Source organism: Urocitellus parryii, chromosome 4 (genome assembly GCF_045843805.1).
Source record: "Urocitellus parryii isolate mUroPar1 chromosome 4, mUroPar1.hap1, whole genome shotgun sequence".
Lineage (NCBI taxonomy): Eukaryota > Metazoa > Chordata > Mammalia > Rodentia > Sciuridae > Urocitellus > Urocitellus parryii.
The window spans coordinates 127,143,038-127,166,809 of record NC_135534.1 but is presented as its reverse complement, the minus strand read 5'-3'; the positions used below and the strand labels follow the sequence as shown (position 1 = coordinate 127,166,809).

Genomic DNA, 23,772 nt, shown 5'->3' with positions numbered 1-23,772 from the left:
GTCATTGTACTGTCATGTGTAACTAATTAAAACAAATTTAAAAAATGAAAAAAAAGAAAGAATGGGTAAATTGGATTAGAAAAAATATCCATAAGGAAGCACAGAGAGACAAATGAATAACAATATATTCATTAAAGAATAGACACAGGGCTGGGGATGTGGTTCAAGCGGTAGCGTGCTCGCCTGGCATGCGTGCAGCCCGGGTTCAATCCTCAGCACCACATACAAACAAAGATTTTGTGTCCGCTGAAAACTAAAAAATAAATATTAAAATTCTCTCTCTCTCTCTCTCTCTCTCTCTCTCTTAAAAAAAAAAAAAAGAATGAACACAGGGAATATAGTGAAGAGGACTAACTTAAATGTAAATGGAGTCCCAGAAAAAGAGAGAGATGGGATAGAAAAAGGTTTGAAGAAAGGATGAATTTCCCAAAACTGATAGAAGACATGAAGCCACAAATTTAAAAAACCTTGTGAACCCCAAGCAAAATAAAAAGAAAATCATATCTATTTTCAAATCCTAATTACTGAACACCAAGAGAGATTCATAAAAGTAACTTAGTCTTTAAAATACAGATCAAAAGGGGCCATGAAAAGAGGACCCAGCCATTGTCCTAACTCCGTTTTTGTTCCTCTGACTTGTTCTGAGTCCTTCCCAGTTTATTCCACATTCCAGGAACAGAAGAACATGCATGTTTATACCCCATGAGGGGAACCCAGACTGCTCCCTAAGAGGGAGCAATCATTTCATAACAGGGACTGATTTCTCCCTCAAGTAATGAAATAAGCCAGACTCAGAAAGAAAAGGAAATATTCTCTCATGTGGAAACTAGGAAAAGAAAAAAAAAAAGCGGGGGGAGGGATAAAAAAGGATCTCAGGAAAACAGAAGGGAGATCAACAGAATAGAAGAAAGGGACCAAGAGGAAGAAAGGGAGGAGGGGAGGACACGGGGAAGCACTGAGGAATGACATCTACCAGATCGTGCTATCTCCATATATGTCCACAATGGATTCCATCCTTGTATATAATAGACTAACTCAAACACAAAAATAACAATAGAAGGGAGACCAGTAGAGTAATAGGGCAAGGGGATGAGAGGAGAGCGGAGGGGAGGAAAAGGGGCAGTACTAAGTCATGAGATTGATCATATTATGCCATGTGCATGTAAAAAATATGGCATAATGAATCCTATTATGTATAATTATAATATGCCCACTAAAATAAAAAATAATGACCCCTCCAAAATATTCGTCAGCATCAGCAGAACCTCAGAGAATCAGACGTGAGATAATGATCAACTGGACCAGTTTGAATAAGACCTCTTAAATATACCTCTTGCAACCTGCCCTAATTCTTCCCTATATGATCCTGGAGCTCTTGACAGTACCCCAAGACAGAATTTAGGATGCTAGTCCTCATGTTTCACTCCAGTGTGGCCTGGCTGAATAATAAATTCCTTCCTTTCTTCACATCACCTTCTCTCTCTCATTGGGTTCTCCAAGTGATTGGTGGCCGAATCTAGTCTGTTGGGGCCCTTAGAATCAGGCAGAGGCCTAGAACCTTAGTAACAGCCACAACCACACATGGCTAACTTGACAGTTCAATGGTGGAAGATAGAAGTAAACAGAATGACACCCTCAATGTGCTTAAACAGTAAATGTCATCTAGATTCTCTACCAGCAAAACTGTCCCTCAAAAATGAAGTTGACAACTTGGTGTTCCTTGAGAAGGAAAACTATGACCACAGGTAAAACCAAAAATATATAATAAGAAAAGAGAGAGGGATGGAGTAAATGTATGGTGAGACTGCATAAAATATACCTGTAAAATTTAAATGCTCAAACTATTATATTTTTAAAACAGCACAATTCTGGCAGAGGAAGATTAGCTTGAAATAGTAAAAAAGCTTTCTCATATGCAGAAGCTGGGGGCAGGGAATAAAATGGGAGATCTCACAAAAATAGAAGAGATACCAACAGAGTAGAGGCAGGGATGGAGATGGAGGGCAGTGGGGAGGGAATAGGGAAGTAAAGTACTGGGGAATGAAATCTACTAAAGTATGCTACATCCATGTATGAATACACCACAATGAATCCTGCTTTAATATATAATTACAATCTAATACTACTACTAATAATAATAATAAAAGAGATAGCACTAGAGAAGAGCAAGTAGATCGGGGAGGGAGGAAGGAAGGGAAAAGGAAGGTACTGGTGATTGAAATTGATCAAATTATGTTGTGTGCATGTTCAAATATGGCATAATGAATGTATGATTATAATGCACCAATATTTTTTCTAAAAAAAGGAAAAGAAATATTATAGAAGGGTCAAATTAACTTTAAAAAATTGCTACCTCAGTTTCACATTAATACCAGGAAACAGATAATCAACAATGATAAAGAAGGGAACCAGAAGAAGACAATAAAGAGCAAAGGACGAGAAGCCACCTTACTATGATTTATCTGATCGACTTACACTGGGGAATGTGGCTTCACCTGCTTCTGATTCTAAATTCAGTCATAAGACATTTCCAATATTACCCAGTACTATCTCCTCAATTACTGTCCCTTATTCTTTCTAGAACTCTCATCCTTCTCTCAAACATAAATGATTACAAACAGCTTCCTTGAGAGTTTTATTGTCTCTGCCTTCCCAGCTTCAATTAAATCATACACTATTTCCAGGTTAAAACCATTGTTTAGTATATTTGACAGTAGCTTCAAAACTACCAATTGGTCTAAGGGATTAAAATCTAACCTCCTTATACTGGTATATGAGGCACTGTAAGACAACACCGCCTTCCTACAAACCTCCAGAAATTTAATCCAATTGAATTTTTAAATTTTATATAGCTATCTACCAGTATTCAACTCAATATGGGACTGGTTTTAGGCACCATGATTGGAATATTTCACAGGGCTGAAGCATATACATGTGGTCTCTGAGGCTAAATAGGTGTTAGCCAGGTGAAAAACTTCTCTTCAAAGTTGGTATAGAAAAGTATATGTTTTCAGGCCCTTATTCAGTAGAGTAGAAGGAGAATAAGAGGGAGAGAGGAGAGATGGGAAGGGAGAGGAATGCAGAATGAATTTTTAAAAATCATGCTATATGCATATATAAATGTACCTTAGGAAATTTCACCTTTATGTATAAATAGAAAGAACCAATAAAAAATAAACAGATGAAAGGAAAATCAGTAGAGCAGAGGAAGGAGAATTGGGATAGAAAGGAGGGAAAGGAAAAGGCAAGAACTTTAACTAAAATTGAATTCCATGCACGTATGATTTTGTCGAGCTGAACTCAACTACTATGTAGAACTATAATGTTCTAATAAGAAATTTCATGTTTGAGGGGCTGGGGATGTGGCTCAAGCGGTAGCGCGCTCGCCTGGCATGCGTGCGGCCGGGGGTTCAATCCTCAGCACCACATCCAAAAAAAAAAAAGAAAAAACCAAAGATGTTGTGTCTGCCAAAAACTAAATGAAAAATGGTATATCATTTGGCATAAATTGAAAACACTGATAAAATTAAAACCTGTAAACAAAACTTGGTGAATAAATTCTTATATATCAGGGCAGGTATACATGGGGCGGGGGGGGACTGGGTAAGACAGGATTAGACTAGAGTCCAGCAATGACCAGGAAGAATTAATCACAAAACCATTAAGAGGATAAGCAAAGAGATTACACAAGACCAGGAAGGGAATAATCATTCAAAATGAGCTGGCAAACTACAAAGCTCATGGGAAACAGTGGATGAACTTACCAACACAAGACAAATAAATAGCACAATCTAAACAACTTTGAATGTGATTAGGATCTTCAAAGAAGGAAAGAATAACAGTTATAAAAATAAACAAGAAATTGTGAAATAAAAAGACACAGAAACAAAAAAGAGTCAATTAGATGTGAAATATGGAGTAAAACTCTCCCATGACTAGTCTAGAAACAACTGAAGAGTGAATTATAAAATGCTACTAAAGACTACAATACACCTAAATTGCAGCTAAGATAGGGAATAGGAAAAACTACTTAAGAGATGTATGGAGGACAGACTGAGAAACTCACTATGGGATTCTGAAGAACAGAATAAAAGATAAAGAAGAAAATTTCAAAGAGAAAGTTGCTGAGAATTTTTCAGAATTGAAGTGTCTAAAATTAAAAGTGCAATCTTAGTGTCAAGGAAGATATATTAAAAGTAAATCCACTCCTGGTGCTGGGGTTAGGGCTCAGCAGCAGAGCACTTGCCTGGCATGTGTGAGGCATTGGGTTGGATCCTTAGCACCGCATACAAAAAATAAATAAAATAAAGGCATGTTGTCCATCTACAATTACAAAAAATAAAAATAAAAATAAATCCACTCCTAAATACAGCACACAAAATTCAACAGTACTGAGGATAAGGATTAAGTCTTAAAAGAAGAAGAGGCATGGACATTTTGGTAGAAGAAAAAGCAAAGGCAAAAGCCCTGGGATAACAAAGAGATTAACCTATAGAACAATAGTTCTTGAGGTGTGATCTTTGTTACTGGTCTATGGTGAACCAAATACAAAAATCAAAATGAAGCATTCAGAAACCTTTATAACAATTTGATGTATGAATTATATGTCTGGCAAATATCATAATGAGAAATTAGAACATATATTTGTATTCTTCAGGGTCCTCTATTCCATTTTTTAGTACTTCATTTTTCCACTTTAATTCAAGTATCAATCAAGAACAAACTGGAAATAAAAATTGATCCTTTACCATAGTTTAAAAGTTCAAAAGCATGATTCCAAAGATTAGAAAACAGACAGTACAATTAGAATTGTAAAAATACAATGAGAATAGGACAAGCTTAAAAGAGGGGAGGAATGCTGGAACACAACTGAAGGTTTCTAAGCAAGAGAATGATGACCACACACACAGAGGCTGAGGGATGCAAATAGTACAGGGAACAAGATTAATCAGGAGGTTGTTGAAGAAGTCCTAGAAAAAGATTGTTCCTTCAACTAGTGTCACAATAGAGATGGTGGAAAAAAATAAAAAGGATTGAGAAATATTTTGGAAGAGCAGTCAGAAAGTTTTGGATGATGGATGGATTGGATTAAAAAGTAAATTCGTAGAGGGATTATGCCAAAAATATGACTTGAGCAACTGGATGGAAAGAGGCAGCTAAGGATAAATGTACTTGTTTGGGCTGAAGTAGGGGAGAAGAAATCACAAGCTGAGTTTTAAACAAGTTTATTTCATGCCTAGAAGTACATAATCAAGTTGAAAGCTGGATACGCCGTCCTAGAACTTCTGCTTTCCAGAGGTTCTGGGAGTTGTGAATATACAAACAAAATTTGAAGTCACAGAAATGAATATTACCTATGAAGAGCAAGAGGGATCAGGAGATAAGTGAAAGATAAAAAGCAAAGAATAAGATGGAGAAGAAATGTGCCACAGGAAGTTTATGATAATATCCCACCCCCTTTTCTACTACCCTTTCAACAAATAAATATAAGTGACCTATGTTATATTTGCTATGGCTTTTATTTCCAAGATAATTGTTATTAGCTATCATTAATGCAGAGAAAAACAAGGAGAAAAAGAGAAGTATATAAAATTTCCTGCCCACATTTACCAGTAATATAAACAATAACAAAAAAATTTAATTATTTCTGAAAGGTTTCCAAGAAGCAATAAAAAGGACAGTGAAATAAATAATCAATTATTATGAAATGGGATAAAATCATAAATGGCAGTAACTAAAACAGAAAAAGCTTTACCAGCCTATATGTGGATGGGGGAAGCAGATTTAATAAGTAATAGGTATACATCAAGGATCCCATCTGACTTTCTGAAGCTGGCTAGTTTTATCTTCAGTCCATAACCAGAACTTCCCTCCTTCCTCCTCCTTACTTTAACTGTAGTACATGGAAATTGACTAAAACAAAACAAAGTATGCTGCCCCATCTCCAAACACATCTGCCTCCATCTTGGGACACCAGTCAGGGGTGCCTGCAGGTTTGGTTGCACCTGGGGTCTTCCTGCTAGGTGTGCTGATAGTCACCATCTTGCTGAAGAGGCAGGAGAGAACTGGGCTCTTCCCAACTACGTGAGTCCTGAGGCATTTGGGGAGAGACAGGGCTGGTTATAGTGGCTCAGATGATTGGAGAAGGGCATAAGGGGATCTTATTCTCAGTTTGCTCTGTCAGCCAGTCTGGCACCTACAGGTTCCTGGGACCCACTAGCGTGAGCACTCACCATGCCCTAACAACAGACTGATTACTGACTACCTCCCCACTCTAACATATGCTGATCCCCCAGTAGCTCCAGGACTGGCATCAGTCCAGCACCCAGCAGGGCCCTCCAGCTCCCAGGTCCCCAGTCTCCCAACTTCTCTCCCTAGCCACCAACCTGGCCCAGCACTTACAGCCACATAGCCACTCCACAGCTGTCAACACCTGGTCCTGATCCAACTGATATAGAACAGCTCTCTATGATGGGCGCATAGGTCCTTGAGCTCAGCCCTCAGGATCTCCTGGGAGAGAAGTGCCTGACATCTTAATAGGAGTTATGTGGTTTAAGGCTGTATATTATTTGAATTGGGTGCTGTTAATATTCATCTCCCTCTTAAATTAGAGGTATTGGAAACCTTCAAGGACACTCTAAGTTTACAGGGTAGAAACCGTACTGCCTCAGATCCATATTGCTAGATGGAAGACACACAAACAACGTGAAAAAACAAGGGAACAAAGTTACCCAACCAAACCCCAATGCTCCAATAATAGAATTCATTGACAACATAGTAGAAGAAATATCAAGAGAAGGAGTTCAGAAAGTACACAGTTAAACTGATCCATGATATAAATGATGATTTAAGGAGTGAAAGCAGACAGAAATTTCAGGAAGTGAAAGATCACTTCAAAAGAGAGAGAGAGAGAATATGAGCAGAAATCCTCAAAATGAGGGTATCAATAAACCAAATTAAAAATTCAATGAAAAGTATCACCAGAAGACTAGACCACTTGGAAAACAGACCCTCAGGCAATGAAGACAAAACATATACTCTTGAAAACAAAGTTGACCACACAAGCAAGATGGTAAAAAACCATGAATAGAACTTCCTAGAATTATAATATGAAAAGACCAAATTTGAGATTTATCAGGATAGAGAAAGGCAAACAGATATAAACCAAAGCAATGCACAATCTTTTCAATGAAATGATATAAGAAATATTCCCAAACCTGAAGAATTAAATGGAAAAATCAAATACAAGGGGCTTATAGGCCCCAAATGTACAAAGTTACAATGACCCTCACCACGGTACATTATAATGAAAATGCCTAGAACAGAATAAGGATAGAATTTTAAAGGCTGCTAGGAAAGACTACACTTGGGGGAAACCAATCCAGACCTCAGCTGATTTCTCAATCAAGAACCCTCAAAGCTGGGTGTCCAGTAATAACATATATCAAGCTCTGAAAGAAAATGGATGTCAACCCATAATTTTATATCTAGCAGAATTAAGCTTCAGATATGAAGATGAAATAAAAACCTTCTATGATAAACAAAAGTTAAAAGAATTCACAACTAGAAAGCTTGTACTACACAAAGAACATTCTCAGCAAAATATTCCATGAGGAAGAAATTTTTAAAAAAAAGTGAAAACCTAAAAAAAAAAAAAGTGAAAACCAGAAAAGGGAGAAACTATACTAGAGGAATAGCCAATCAAAGGAGAAACTAAATCAAATTAAAAATCAGAAATAAATCCAAATGAACAGGAATATAAATCATAAATCATAACTCACTAATAACCCTGAATGTTAATGGCCTAAACTTATCAGTCAATAGACATGGACCGGCAGACTGGATTAAAAAATAAGATCCAACAATAAGCCCTATCTAAGAGACTCATAAGAAAAGACATCCACAGACTGAAGGTGAAAGGATGGGTAAAAACATCACACACATGGACTGCATGAACAAGGGAGAGTTTCCATCCTCATATCATGCAAAGTGGACTTCAAACCAAAGTTATTCAGAAGGGATAAAGAAGATATGTCATACTGCTTAAGGAAATCATACATCAAGAAGACATAACAATCATAAATATAAATGACCCAAACAATGGAGCATCTACATATGTCAAACAAATCCTTATCAATTTCAAGAATCAAATAGACCATAACACAGTAATACTAGTGATTTTAACACAACTCTCTTACCAGTGAATAGAACTTCCAAACAAAAACTAAACAACAACAACAACAACAAAAACCTATAGAACTAAATAATACAATCAATAATTTGGACTAAATGGACAGATATAGAATATTTCATCCATCAACAAGCAAACATGCTTTCTTCTCAGCAGCACATGGATCCTTCTCTAAAACAGATATCTTATGCCACAAAATAACATGTAGCAAATACAAAAAAAAAAACCAGAGATACTACCTGTGTTCTATCAGACCATAATTGAATAAAATTATAAATCAATGATAAAATTAATAATAGGAGCTACTCCAACACCTGAAGACTAAATAATATACTATTAAATGACAAATGGATAGTAGGAGAAATCAGGGATGAAATTTTAAAAAATACTTAGAAGTAAATGAGAACACCAATACAACATAAAATCAAAATCTCTGGGACACTATGAAGGCAGTGCTAAAAGGAAAGTTCATTGCATTGAGCTCATTCATTAAAAGAATAGAAAGTCAACAAATAAATGACCTAACATTACATCTCAAAGCCCTAGAAAAAGAAGAATAAATCAACACCAAAAGCAGTAGAAGACAGGGAATAATAAAAATCAGAGCTGAAATCAATGGAATTGAAACAAAAGAACAATTCAAAAAATAGACCAAAAAAGTTGGTTCTTTGAAAAAATAAATAAAATTAATAAACCCTTAGCCACACTTTATATATATAGAAAGAAAACTCTATATGTAGAACAGAGAGTGAAAACTCAAATTACTGAATCAAATAAGTTCATGATGAAAAGGAAATATCACATGGACACTAGTAAAATAGATAATACGACATTATTTTGAAAATTTTTACTCCAAAAAATATAGAATTTTTACTCTAATAAAATATAAAATCTCAAAGATATCAACAAATTTCTAGAGATATATGACCTACCCAAACTGAATCAGGAAGACATACACAATTTAAATAAATGAATTTCACGCAATGATATAGAAGACGTCATCAAAAGCTTACCCATTAAGAAAAGCCCAGAACCAGACAGATTCTCAGCCAAGTTCCACAAGACCTTCAAAGAAGAATTAACACCAATACTCCTCAAACTACTCCATGAAATAGAAAAGGTAGGAACCCTTCCAAACTCATTCTATAAGGCTGGGATCACCCTGATAACAAAACCAGACAAAGACACATCAAGGAAAGAAAACTTCAGACTAATATCCCTAATGAACATAGATACAAAAATTCTCAATAAAACTCTGGCAAATCACATACAAAAACATACGTAAAAGACTGCCAGGCACAGTGGTGCATGCCTATAATCCCAGCTGCTCAGGAAGCTAAGGCAGGAAGATTCCAAATTCAAAGTCAGCCTCAGCAACTATGAGGCACTAAGCAACTCAGTGAGACTCTGTCTCTCTATAAAACATAAAATAGGGCTGGAGATGTGGCTCAGTGGTTTAGTGCCCCTGAGTTCAATCCACGGTACTGCCCTCCCCCCAAAAAGAAGATAGTGTACCACAATCAAGTGGGGTTCATCCCAGGGATCCAAGGTTTGTTCAAAATATGGAAATCAATAAACGTAATTCATCACATAAATAGACTTAGAAACAAGAATCATATGATCATCTTACTAGATGCAGAAGAAACATTTGACAAAATACAGCACTGCTCCATGTACAAAACACTAGAAAAACTAGGGATGGTAGGAATATACCTCAATGTAAATATACCTTTACAATGCTGTAAAAGCTATGTATGCTAAACCCAAGGCCAACATCATTCTAAATGGAAAAAAGTCAAAAGCATTCCCTTTAAAAATGAACAAGACAAGGATGCCCTTTACCACTTCTATTCAACATCATCCTAGAAATTCTAGCCAAAGCAGTTAGAGATATAAAAGAAATTAAAGGAATACAAATAGGAAACAAAGAACACAAACTATCACTACTTGTTGACAACATAATTCTATATTTAGAAGATCCAAAAAATTTCCAGGGAAAACTTCCAGAACGAATACATGAATTCAGCAAAGTAGCAGGATATATAATTAATACCCATAAATCAAACGCATTCCTATACATCAGTGATGAATCCATTGAAAGAAAAATTAGGAAAACTACCCCACTCACGATAGCCTCAAAAAAAATTGGTGTAATCAATCTAAAAAATAGAGGTGAAAGACCTCTACAATAAAAACTATAGAGCACTCAAGAAAGCAACTGAAGACAACCTTAGAAGATGGAAAGATCTCCCATGCTCCTGAATAGGCAGAATTAACATTGTCAAAATGGCCATACTACCAAAGGCATTACACAGATTTAATGCAATTCCTCTTAAAATCCCAATAACATTCTTCAAAGAAATAGAAAAAGCCATCATGAAATTCACTTGGAAAAAGAAGAGACTTAAAAATAACCAAAGCAATTCTTAGCAAGAAAAGTGAAGCAGGAGGCATAATAATACCTGATCTTATACCACAGAACCATAGTACAAAAATGGCATGGTAGAGGTACCAAAACGGACATGTAGACCAGTGGTACAGAATAGAAGTCACATAGCCAATAAATACAGTTATATCATTCTAGACAAAGGTGCCAAAAACATTCACTGGAGAAAAGATAGCCTCTTCAACAAATGGCGTTGGGAAAACAGGAAATCCATCTGTAACAATGAAAGTAAACCCCTATTTCTCACCCTGCACAAAACTCAACTCAAAGTGGGTCAAAGACTTAGGCACTATAACAGAGACCCTGCACCTAACAGAAGAAAAAGTAGGCCCAAATCTTTATCATGTCAGCTCAGAAACCAAATTCCATAACAAGGCTCCTAAAGCACAAGAAATGAAATCAAGAACCAATAAATGGGGCAGTATCAAACTAAAAAGCTGCTTCTCAGCAAAGGAAACAATCAATAACATGAAGAGAGAGCCTACAGAATGGAAGAAAATCTTTACCATACTCACCTCAGATACAGTACTAATCTCCTGGATATATAAAGAACTCAAAAACCTTAACACCAGAAAACAAATAACCCAACCAATAAATGGGCTAAGGAACTGAACAGACAAGTTACAGAAGAAGAAATGCAATTGATCAACAAATATATGGAAAAAAAAAGTTCAACATCTCTAGCAATTAGAGCAATGCAAATCAAAACTACTCTAAGATTTCACCTCACTCCAGTCAGATTGGCAATTATCAAGAATACAAGCAAAACAAATGTTTGCAAGGACCTCTGAAGGAAGGTACACTCATACACTGCTGGTGGGAAGCAGTATGGAGATTCCTCAGAAAGCTTGGAATAGAACCACCATTTGACTCAGCTATCCCATTCCTCGGTTTATACCCAAAGGACTTAAAATCCACATACTACAGTGATGCAGTCACATCAATGTTTATAGTAGCTCAATTTCCAACAGCCAAATTATGAAACTATTCTAGATGCCCTTCAACAGGATAAAGAAAATGTGGTATATATACACAATGAAATATCACTCAGCATAAAAGAAGAATGAAATTATGGCATTTGCAGGTAAATGGTTAGAGCTGGAGAATATTATGCTGAGTAAAATAAGCCAATCCTCAAAACCAAAGGCTAAATGTTGTCTCTGATATGCGGATTCTAATTCAGGGAAGCTAGGGAAAAATAGAGGTACTTTGGATTAGGCTGTGGGGAGTGTGAGGAGGGGAGGAGGTGTGGTGGTAGGAAAGATAGTAGAATGAATCAGATGTTAGTATCCTGTGTATGATTACATGACCAGTGTGATACTACATTTTGTACAACCAGAAGAATGAGAAGTTATACTCCATTTATGTATGATGTGTCAAAGTGCATTCTAATGTCATGTATAACCAATTAGAACAAATTTTTAAAAACCCAAAACAAAACAAAGTTAACAACAAAAGAAAATTTACCAAGCAGCTTAAATGAACATTTACCAAGAAGCACAATGAATAACTGGACTTTAGCAGTGTGTGTCCTATGATCCTAAAACTATCCATCATAAAGGAGAGCTCCAGAAAGCTCTGCAGTTGCATTCCCCTCAAAGCACTACATTATGTGGTGCCTCCCCCACAGAAATATCAGGCTATAATAAGCTTCTAAACATTTTAATAAATGTTACATACAGAATGTACCCATTATAATTCCCTGCTTAAAAACATACACAATTACCATTTTTGTCTACAAAACCCACATTCATTAGCATATAAGTGAATACTTTTCCCTAGATGCTTTCTTACTATAGCTCTTCTAAGTTCAACATTACCTAATTTAGTCTATTTCTCATTGCTAATTTTGTCTCCTTCATATTCATGGAATATTTCTTTACCAAACCTCATCTATTACTTTTCAAGCCAAAGCCTAAAACTTATCTGAATTTCAGATAAATTCAGAACTTTCAGATGAATTCAGGTCATTTTAAATTCATTCAGCAACTCTTCCTTCTCAAAATGTAGATACTATTTTTAACTATTATTTTTTAACTATTTTTCATAATCTTTCATAACCAACATCATATCACTTCACACATGTAACTGCGCCTCTTCCAGTATACCAACCGCTCCCTCAGAAGTAAGTACTGATTTCCCATTTATTCTACTCTCTTTGCAAGTATGGCCCAACACTCTGCCCACAGGAACTCTACAATAAGTACTTGAATGTAAGGGCTCATCAGCAGAATGTAATCAGCTTATGAATAGCTACTACATGCTAGACATTGAGATTACAAAAATTATTTTTAAAAAGCTCCTCTCTTTGGAATGTTGGAGCCTGGAGGCATGAGAAAGGCATCCAAGAGAGAATGGAGAAGATGGGAGATACATTATACACAGGTAGACTGGTTAAATTTTAAAATTATTAAAGCTAGTGAAAGTGTTAAAGAAGGGAGTTAGAAATTTGAAATTTGAAGACTAAATTAAATATTTGGGTGTAGGATTAAAATTGAAAGTATCACTATGAAATCAGGGTTTTCAGATTATGTCTGTTTTTATGTGTGAATGTATAAATATACATATGTGTATATACATTCACATATGTAATACTTAAATATATTCAATAGCACTATCCACTTAGAGAATTTAAAGTGGTAACACCAAAAAAGGAATAAATACAACTAGTACCTAGACTTTCATATAAATACCATTTTATATCAAAAATAATGAGGGAGTCTTGAAGACATGACTAATCCCAACCTTGGGACAAAGTACGTATAAAAGATGAGCCTGGAAATCCTGTGTGGCAGTAAGGAAATCCTCAAAGAATGATGGGGACATGTGAAAAAACATAGAAGTTTCTTGAAGGGACCAAACTGAGGTAATTGAGCATTAATATAAATAACAATAGTAACTGATTAAAACTCACTGAATCAGAATATAAATCATTGTCTAATATATACATATCCATTTAAAAATGAATAAATTCAAAGTTCAATGTATATTGAAGAAATTAATACCAACAAATGCAAAATGCATCCCCATTAAAATACTTATTAATTAGAAAGGAGGAAAAACTAATTTTGTAATGGAGAAATTTGGCAGATACCATCTTAAGTGATCAAAAGGGAACACAATGAGTTAAAGAACAAATTAAAACTGCATACTAGAGCTGAATGCAATGAGAAGAAACAGTAACCAACATATTCTTGCCAAAGATGTATAAACTTAGTAACAATATGAGGAGATGTAGAAAAACTGAAATTGTGGACCTGTATACCTCAAAAGTATCAAGATACAGAAGTCAAGGAAAAATCAGAAGTATGTATAAAATTCATCTAAGATAGAAGAAATGACAGCACAGAGGAAGAAGTGACTGGTTGACTAATGAGATAAATCAATAAACAGGAGAAACAGAGTAGAATTTCAAGGGGGAAAACTGTCTTAATTTAGAATTGCCTATTATTATGTTTGTATTTTTATATGCATACAGTGATGAGAACTATGAGTTCTTAACCTTTTCTATGCCACAGAAACCTTGGAAAGTTATGATAAGGCCTATGAAGTCATTTTCACAATAGTACTTTGAAATATATAAAATAAAATGAATATGATTACAGAGAAAACAAATTATATTGAAATACAATTATCAAAATGTTAAAATGTGACATAGCATAATGTGTAGCAGTACATTTCTTCAAAATAAATGCTTTTCAAAATATGTGTTCTGCTCCTTTTAAAGGCTAAAACTGGCAGAGGAGCTAATAACCACAGCTGTAAGGTATTAATAATCATAAATAATATTTCAGGATATCTAAAGCAACTACAATAAGTCCATGAACTGATTGTAGGTTATTTATAATACATGAATTAAAGCTTAAAAGAAGGCTTCTAAATATCAGTAAGAACTGACACCTTTTCATTCATTTCCATCAGTGTCCAGCAGGTACTCTGACAAATAGAGAACTGCAGGTGATCAGCTGTCTAAAAGATCACATTTATAAAGAATGGAGTCCAAATAATGGTGTGATTGCATATAAAACTGCTTCAATGATATATGTAACAGCATGTCACAAAAACCTAACAGATCTAATAACAGTTTAATAGCTAACAACAAAAATCACAAAGGTTCTATAAAATGGGACTATTTTACACATATACACCAAACTATTAAAGGCTAAGCCCTGGCATTATGGTTATGAATTATAATATTTAATTATTTCTGAGCTCACAATTGATCAAATTTCATGCTAAATTTTAAGAGAAAAAGACTACCTATTTTAAAGAATATTTAGCAGATGTAAATAAATTTTCAAAGGCAAGGTTAATTTAGCTATTTCTAATATATATAATCGCAACATTATTGAGCAGCTATCCGATGTGTATAGATATCAACAAAATAAAAATTCCTTTGAAATATGAACTCTGACTCTAAGTGCTCTTAATTTAAAGATTAACTAAGTGAAATATTTCTCCATTGATTATTTTGGGACTAAAAGTAAATTGTTAAGATCACTACAAATATCATTCAAAAAAGTAAAGGTTATTTCATTAAAATATCATTCAAATATCAACATTAAAAAATATTATCCCAGTTTAGAAAAATATTAGACATGCTTTTGGCTACCCAAATCTCTATTTTCTTCCTATGCTTAACTATTCTAATGAAGCTCAATAGTATATTACAATGCAATAAAAAAAAATAAAATGAGTGTGTCCTACCTAGTTACTTTGCAGCTTGATTCAATTAAGTCATTTTCAAAGTCAAGCAAGCTGGAAGGCAGATTATACTCCAATGGGGATGTCAGTCTTTTTAAACGCAGCAGACCAACACAAAATTTTGCTCCCATCTCTTCCAATTCTCTAGTACCAATCTGTAAACCCTAGAAATAAAGTAATATTACACACATAATTAGAAAGTTTTCTCTCCTCTAATTGTACTTTGATGATATTATAAAGAATTTATAACTACATTAATAAAATTTGATACAGAACTATAATATAATATTGTGTTAAAATGCAAAATTATTCTTAGATCACATAGGAAACTTTACTAAAAATAATTTCTTGAATGTCTATTTTCACTTACTATGACGCAAATTATTTTCACTAATTTGGGAGAAAAAACATGGATGGACATTTTAAGATTAATGTTACTTTGTAGATCATGTGTGAAACTATAACAATCTTGCTAGTATTTATCATAATCTACTTCTTTAATTGCCAGTGTTGAAAGACCATAGTGTTAAAATCAAAGCTCCAGTATGTTTCAACTTTACCTTATAGATACCTGTATGACAAAAGTTAATAAAAACCAAAGAAAAATAAATATTCAGATTTGCTTACTGCTTATCTGAGGTTCAATTCATTCAACCTGAAGTCCTCAATTTTTAAAACAAAAAATCCTAAATCACCTAATATTTTTTATGCCTTTAATTTCCAAAGTAAAATTTAAACTTTGGTTATCTCCAACAAAAGCCTATAATAGAGCTCAAGGAGAACAGTCTTATTAAAGAAAAGAATTTAGTGAAGGGATATGCATTTAAAAGTTAAATTAAAAATTAATTTAAAAAGTTAATTTAAAAAATTAAAACAATCTAAATATAATAAACTAGTTGTTTTGTAAGTATAATGTGTTGATTTTAAATGCACAAAAATATACTTACATCCAGTCAATTAAAACAATAGAAAATTTTCATAAATAATGTACTACACTTATAGCTCCTTATAAATTAGTAATCAGAATTTTAGTGCATATTCCAATGCCTTTTCTTACAAATTATGAATGTAAATAGACTCAAGAGTATTTTAAGGATCCCAAGCAAGCTATTTAGTTTAAAAAAAACCAAAAAACAGAAAACACCTGTTGAGGTTGCATGTGATTCAATTCCATTATTACAAATTACATATAACTCCATAAGACAAATGCACTGTACTTGAAAACCATGAGAGTATATATAAAAGAGAGTCTTCAATTTTTTTTTTATGGCTAAGAGTCCAAATAAAACATTTTACCTTATATTTTCCCTGATCACAGCCACATAAAGTACTTTCCATGGTGTAGCTTCTCTGTACTCCTATTTCCCGCCAAACTACAACACGTGCTGTGGATTCTTTAGATTTTTCCACTACAAAGCTACAACTGCTCATACAAAATGCTGGGGCAATATGGCTCAGTATCTTAGGCAAAGTCTGTAAAAAATAAAAATAATAATAAAATAAATCAAAAGGTTACTTTAATTTTACATTTTTCTTTTTAAAAAGAAAAAAGTTTGATGAAACCACAGTGATAAAATCAGGACCATGTGGATCTTCTTGCTATAGCAACCCTGCTACTCAAACATCCAACACGGTTCTCTTACTAATTTAGAATTTCCTGCAGCTCTAATCAAATAGTAGCCAGTTAGCAAACACATGGAAGAAATGATCACACTTAGAACAGCAACCAGTAAACAGAATATAATCATTTAAGAAAACCATGATTAAAAATATAATGAAAACATGTTTAAAATGTGAAGAATATTTAGCCATGAAAGACAGAGATTTAACACTGCAAATATCAATCATCCCTAAAGTAATCAATAAATACAAGATAATCACAATCAAAATACTCCAAAATATTTTATGACCTAAAATTGTTCTCAGGTTAACTGAAAGTGTAAATATGGAAGTATACCTTGGGAAATTTTCAAAAAACATTTTAAAAGGCTCTAATGGAGTAACAATGCAACATATATCAATCTAGATTGCATATGTAAAGTAAGATAAATTGTGATACTAATGTAGGAACAGATAAAGCTCTAGTGTAATTCTAGTTCAGAATTAAAAGTGAAAGTATTAAAAAATTATTACTAGTGATCATCTATTAAATATTGACACAAATGGATACTCAACTGAGGAAAAACAATCTGAAGTCATGCTTCATTAAAAAAATCAACAAATATGATTAAAATTTTAAATTACCAAACATTATAACGAATTAGAAAATAAATCTCTAATACATAAAGAATTCTTATTTTAAAAACAATAATAATTAGATCACAAATGCAAAACTCAAGAATACTCTCTTTTTTAAAAAAAGAGTCAAACATGATACTCAACTTCTTTTGTAAATTTACTTATATAAAGATGGTACAATACAGTAAGGATGTGAAGAAAAAACACTATCACTCATAGTATTTTGGATTGCTAATTTATATAATCCTGATGAAGTAAAATTTAGCAGTACTAGTCAAATGACCAACAGGAGACTACTGAACAAATACAACTGGGTGTGCCAGTACAATAAAAACAAAAATGCACAATGAAAATCTTGTGTAATTGTTAACAGATAGATCCTGATAAGATGACCAGGAAAGACAGTAAACAAGCATTATCATATGAAAAAGCAAGTTGTTATATGCTGCATAAAAGAACAAAGACTCCCTATACTGTATGTATATAATTTCATGGAGGGATGTGTTTAGAGGCAAGTTTTAAACACACATGGTAAAAGGGACTAGTGTTAAGAAAATGAAAGATGATAACTTTCACTAGCTACTTTATGTGTGTGTGTGTGTGTGTGTGTGTGTGTGTGAAGTGTTCCCATTTTTACATCATTCTAATCACTTTATTTGGGGAGGGGGAAGAAGGGAGAGAGCACCAAAAAGAAAATGAGCTTTCAAGTTCTTCAAAGCACAGTGGTATGTTACTCTAATGTTTTTTGAAAATAGATGGGGTGTAGGCATCATTATGATAGGAGAGACTGTGATGAAACAAAAAACAGAGGACTTTAAGCAGGGTATCTCACTTCCAACCGAAGGCAAACAACTTTTTCACCAAGGCCTCAAGATGTCAACTGAACTAGAAGCCTTAGTTGACTCAATTGTACAATTACAATGATAATCTCTACCTACATGAGGAAAAAAACCTCATATGACAGTACACTAAAAGCTACTATAAGTACAGTTCAAATAAGGCAATAAAGTTGTTAATGTTTGTACATATAATTAATTCAACAAATATTTACCTAATGCCTATTAAGTATTGGATACATTCAGTCAACCAAAAAAGTAAAGGTTCTTCCTAAGTCATCTCATTCAGGATTAATGGTCTAAAATTATCTATAATATTTAAAAATATCAGAAAGTTCTTTAAAAGCCAATATTACTTTATTAAAGCTAATTACATATTTTCTTCCAATAAGGTGAATACCATAGTACAATAATAAAAGTTTGTTTTTAAAACTTTTTATTTTGGACTAATTTTAAACTTAAAAGTTGCAAAAAACATTACAAAAAAATTTATATTTCCTTTACAATCCTTAATGTTAATGTATTAACTATAGTAGAATATCAGAACAAAAAATTAAAGTTGATTTAATGCTGTTACCTAAATGATAGGTCTTATTCCAATTTCTTCAGTTTTTCTAATGCCTCGTGTTACAGGATCCTATCCATAATTTCACATTGCATTTAGCCATTATTTCTCCTGAACCTGAGATTATTCCTTAATCTTTCTGTATCCTTCATGATCTTGATACTTTCGTAAAGTAGTGATCAGTTATTTTGTCAAGTGTCCTCTATTTATATGTCATAATTTTTGGAATTTTTCCCAAAAATATTTCTCTAAAATATTTACATACTGTACTAAAAGGACAAGGAAGTGCAATAATTTATCATAAAAAACAAAGATAGTTTTTATGTGTATTAATCCATGAAAATATCAGCAAAAAAGAGAGTTCCATAGTACGGTAGTCAGAATGATTAATGGCCCATCAAAGATGTCCACATCTCAATCTTTAGAACCTGAAAATATGTTACTTTACATGGCAAAAGGTCTGTACAGATGTGATGAAGTTAAAGATTTTGAGGTGAGACTTTATAGATAATCTCAGTGGACCCAAGGTCATCACAAGGGCCCTCCTTAGGGAAAAGAGGAAGGCAGGAGGAGGGAGAAAAGATGATGTGACAATGGAAGCAAGAGATCATTGAATTGATTCCTTCTAGATGATGACACTAGGAACACAGGGAGCTGTTTGCCTGGGGGGTAGTTATGATTCTACCCTATAGATTCCAAGAACCAATGCAGTCCTGCTGACACATTGATTTTAATCCAGTAAAGACCTGCATCAGAACTTCAGAACTGTAAGTAAATCTGTTTTAAGCCCACACTTCTGGTTATTTTGTTACAGCATCAAGTAGAAATAACACACATGATGATGGAATTGTGTGAAATATTCTACTTTCTCTCTCATAGATACAACACACACACACACACACACACTCAACACTCACACTCACACTCCCCTCAACAACCTTGGAAATGTAAGATGCTCACTAACATGTAAAGCATCTTAGGAATCTTGAAGACAAGAAACAATAATATAAACTGTGTCAAATGTGAACACCAGACATATCTGGTCATAAAACTATTTGGAGTGGTAGTGTCTAAAATGCCAGGTAACATCTTGACAAATTACTTAAGGGAAAAACTGATTTATGTATTTTACCTAACCTGCAGCAGCATTTTATGTCTCCTTTCATAAAAAATTCCAGATATTTAACCAAACAAAGAAAACTGGAGAAAAGAATAAAAAAATTTTAAAAAACCAAGACCAAAGATAACTTGTATTTATCTCCCCAGGTCATGTCTGCCTGTCATCCACCAACTCATCAAACAAATATATTGAATGGTTGAGATGAATAAAGATTTGTGCTACATAGTTACTGTGTTCCCAAAAGTGAACAAATCAGAACTGCTAGGCATATGAAGCTTATCATGTAGCATAAAGGGAAACACACTAACCAAATAATATCATACCAAATTTTAAATTACAATTTTTTTGGACACCCCTCTCCAGACCTTTTCATTTTTAAAAAATTTGAGACATGTTCTTGCAAAGTTGCTTAGGGACTGGCAAAGTAGCTGAGGCTAGCTTCAAGCTTGCAGATCCTCCTGCCTCACCTGGATGGCAGGTGTGTGTGGTGCAGGCCTGGCATATGGTGGCCTGTGCCAGGCCAAATTACAATTCTTTAGGGTTATAAAGGAAATATAATCTTGTGCATGTAAGGCCTAATTTCATTTTAGGGGACTAAGTAATAATTCCTATGAGAGGTATATGACATTAAGCAAGTATGATAATAAGCAAGAAGTGGGGTGACGGTGCTGATGTTCCAAGAGACCCACACATGGAAACACTGTATGTGCTCTTTGGTCTAGCTTTCTCCCCTCTGGGCCTCTCACTTTCACACATGGTTTATCTGGGTCTGCATTACATATTCCTTATTTCTCCTTTATATCCTTAAACTCTGTTAATCTAATCACTTAATGTGGCTTAACCTATTTAGGCTCTAAACTCTGTGAAGATAGTGCAGCAGTAGCAGTTGTTGAATGCTAGGCACATCGGGCATTTCAGATATATACTGAGGCTCCCGAAACACCTTTATTCTGGGCCTTGTCTTTCGCTTGAATTTAACCACCTTCTTTCTCAGAATACTCCTTGATTCTGGCAAGAATATCTTATGGTGTCTTCTAGAGAAAAATTATTTGTAAGGCAAATTTCTGAGACTTTTCAATATCTGAGAATACTTTTTTACTTTTACATTTATTGACAGGTTATATTATAAAATTTATAGGTTGGAAATCTAGCTGAGAACTGAAAGTTTTGCTCCACAGAGATTTTGCTTCTAATGTTGCTATTAAGAAACTCAATGTCATTCTGATATGTAATCTTTTTATAAAAGATTTATAGCTTTCCTATGCACATGAATGGTCAATTGGGAACTAGGAGAAATGCAAGAGAAAAATAAAAATCTCATTCCCAGCTGCAACAAAATGTATTTAAGTATTTGGAAAAAAATCTAACAGAAATATCACTCTTATGTGGAGAAATTTTACATATTTATTTAAAAATATAAAAGAAAGAAAAAGATACGCAATGTCATAGATAGCAATGCTGTACATTATCATAATAATAATTCTCTCCTGCCTAATTTAGATTCAGGAAAACGCTGACCCAAATCTCATCAAAGTTTGTTCACAAACTGATTGTAGAATTCACAAGGAAGAAAAATAGACAAAAGAGCCAAAGACACTTTTAAATAAGAGACTTTGTCCTATCAGATATCAATATTAATTATAAGTTTACCATAATTAAAATGTGGCATACAAAGAGAAAGAAACAAGAATGACTATAGTAGTTGAGAGCCTCACAACACACCCATACATGTAAAAACAAGATATATAATAGATGGCTTCATCAAATTCACAGAGGAAGGATGTACTATCTAGTAAATGGTACTGAGATAACTGGTATCCCTGGGCAAAAAGATTAGATCCCTGTATCTCATTAAAAAATTCCAAATAGATGAAAAATCTATGTGTGAAAATAAAAACTTTTAAAATGAAGAATCTGAAACAAAAACAGTATGATGTCAATATTTATTGAATCTGAGCAGTTCATACGTAAAATTATTTTCTGTAGTTTACATGTTTAAAACTCAAAACTCATTAATCATCTGTAATTACCCTATATCCCATATCTTCTACAACATCACATGAAGAGGCATTATCATTGGTATGCCATACTGTCTCTTTGATGCTGCATCCATACATAAATACATTCTTCTTTCGAGAATGGCCATGATAATCACAATAAACCTTGAAAAGATAATAGATTTTAAAAATTACTTAATTTTTAATCTTTTAATTATTTATTATTTAATTATTTAATCTTCAAATCCACATATCTTCAAGTAAAGTTAGTTAATATCAAGCTAAGGGACATCTCCATATTTCTTGGTCTATTTTAACAGAACCACCATTTAATAAGAAATAACATCTAGTTCTGGAAAGGACGTTTGCTTAACTCCAACACTGCCCAATCACTTGAAGATTTCACACCAAGTCAGAAGTTCTTTTCTTCTGAATCTACCACTCACCATTTAAGAAGTAACAAATTCAATTATAGTTCAAATCTATATCTACATTCACCATGGTCTTAAAGATTTGCTAAAATATGACAATGCTCTCATGAAAAACATTACTTTAAAAGGTGTCAATTTAATTTTTAAGAGAATTATTTTTAAAATGCAAAATAAATGATAAGATTCATATGTTAATTATATCCCTCAACAAAGTTTTTCTGTATTTCCCAAAGGAAGATTAAATAATTTAAACACTAATAAAACAAAAATCAAAAACTGGTAAAAACAGAAGGAACATGTATATGAAGTCCAGAATGGTCTCACACCATGCCTGCCACATTTCCCACGTGTACACTCCAGCATTTCAGAGATGATCAAAGAACTCAATATTAGCTTCCACTAGTTTGAAATTTGAAAGACATAATTGGTCACTTTAGTATTGTTTAAAAAATGAAGTTCAATATTTAAAACTTAAAACCAAGAGTTACCAATATACATTAAAAAAACAGTAAAAGGCCTATAGAAATTATAAATAATCAACTTGATAAAATAAGAAAATGAATTCAGTATACTATTTGACACCAAAATTATTACACAATAAAATAAAAAATAACCAGAAAATAATCTGCATTATTTTATAATGTTAAGTCATTAATCAATAAAAACATTTTTTGACTATACAAAGTAAAAACAAGCATTGCCACTTACCAGTGGTAAACGTTTCACTGCTGCCAGGTATTGTAGCAGACCCTTAGCATGGTAAATTGTAGGATGTAAATCTGGATTTGGACTTTGCCACTGTCTATTCAAATCCTCTCCACTTAAAGAACAGCGGTGACTATATGTAAACACAAAGATATAAAAAACTGATACCCAATAATCCTTATGTACATTTCTAATTTAATTTTATGCCTTTATTCTAGTGTTTTGAGTAGATATAGATAGTAGGCTTGACTGAAAACATATTACATTCAGTTTACATTAAAAGTAAACATTTATTGAGCACTTGTTATATGCAAGAACTTGGGTCACATATATTTAACTATGATAGGTTTTTTAATTTATAATCAAAACATGCAAGCTATAGAAAAAATAATTCTCAATTCTGGTGTTTTATTCCATACTTTATAAAATTTATTAATGGTCATATTTTCCATTCTGACTACAAAATAACCACAGGCTATACTAACATTCTATATCTTGATTGCATTCATTATTCTGTGCTATTTAGGCTCTCCTGAGAA

At 33.5% G+C, this 23,772-nt stretch overlaps 1 protein-coding gene across 8 annotated transcripts in view; it reads right to left on the bottom strand.

Annotated features, from left to right (window-relative positions):
• The window catches only part of Agtpbp1 (ATP/GTP binding carboxypeptidase 1), a 169,106-nt gene that overhangs the window by 13,259 nt on the left and 132,075 nt on the right, over positions 1-23,772 (bottom strand). For 7 of the 8 annotated variants that reach the window (XR_003302792.2, XM_026410611.2, XM_026410613.2 and 4 more), the window contains 4 exons: positions 23,237-23,366; positions 22,131-22,262; positions 16,638-16,814; positions 15,345-15,505 (listed from right to left, as the gene is read on the bottom strand). Coding sequence is in view for 7 of the 8 variants with exons in the window: in XM_026410611.2 (XP_026266396.1) it covers positions 15,345-15,505; positions 16,638-16,814; positions 22,131-22,262; positions 23,237-23,366 (600 nt within the window). In the remaining variant the exon portion in view is untranslated. The remainder of the gene's footprint in view (positions 1-15,344; positions 15,506-16,637; positions 16,815-22,130; positions 22,263-23,236; positions 23,367-23,772) is intronic. The other variant, XM_026410615.2, reaches the window with a different exon arrangement.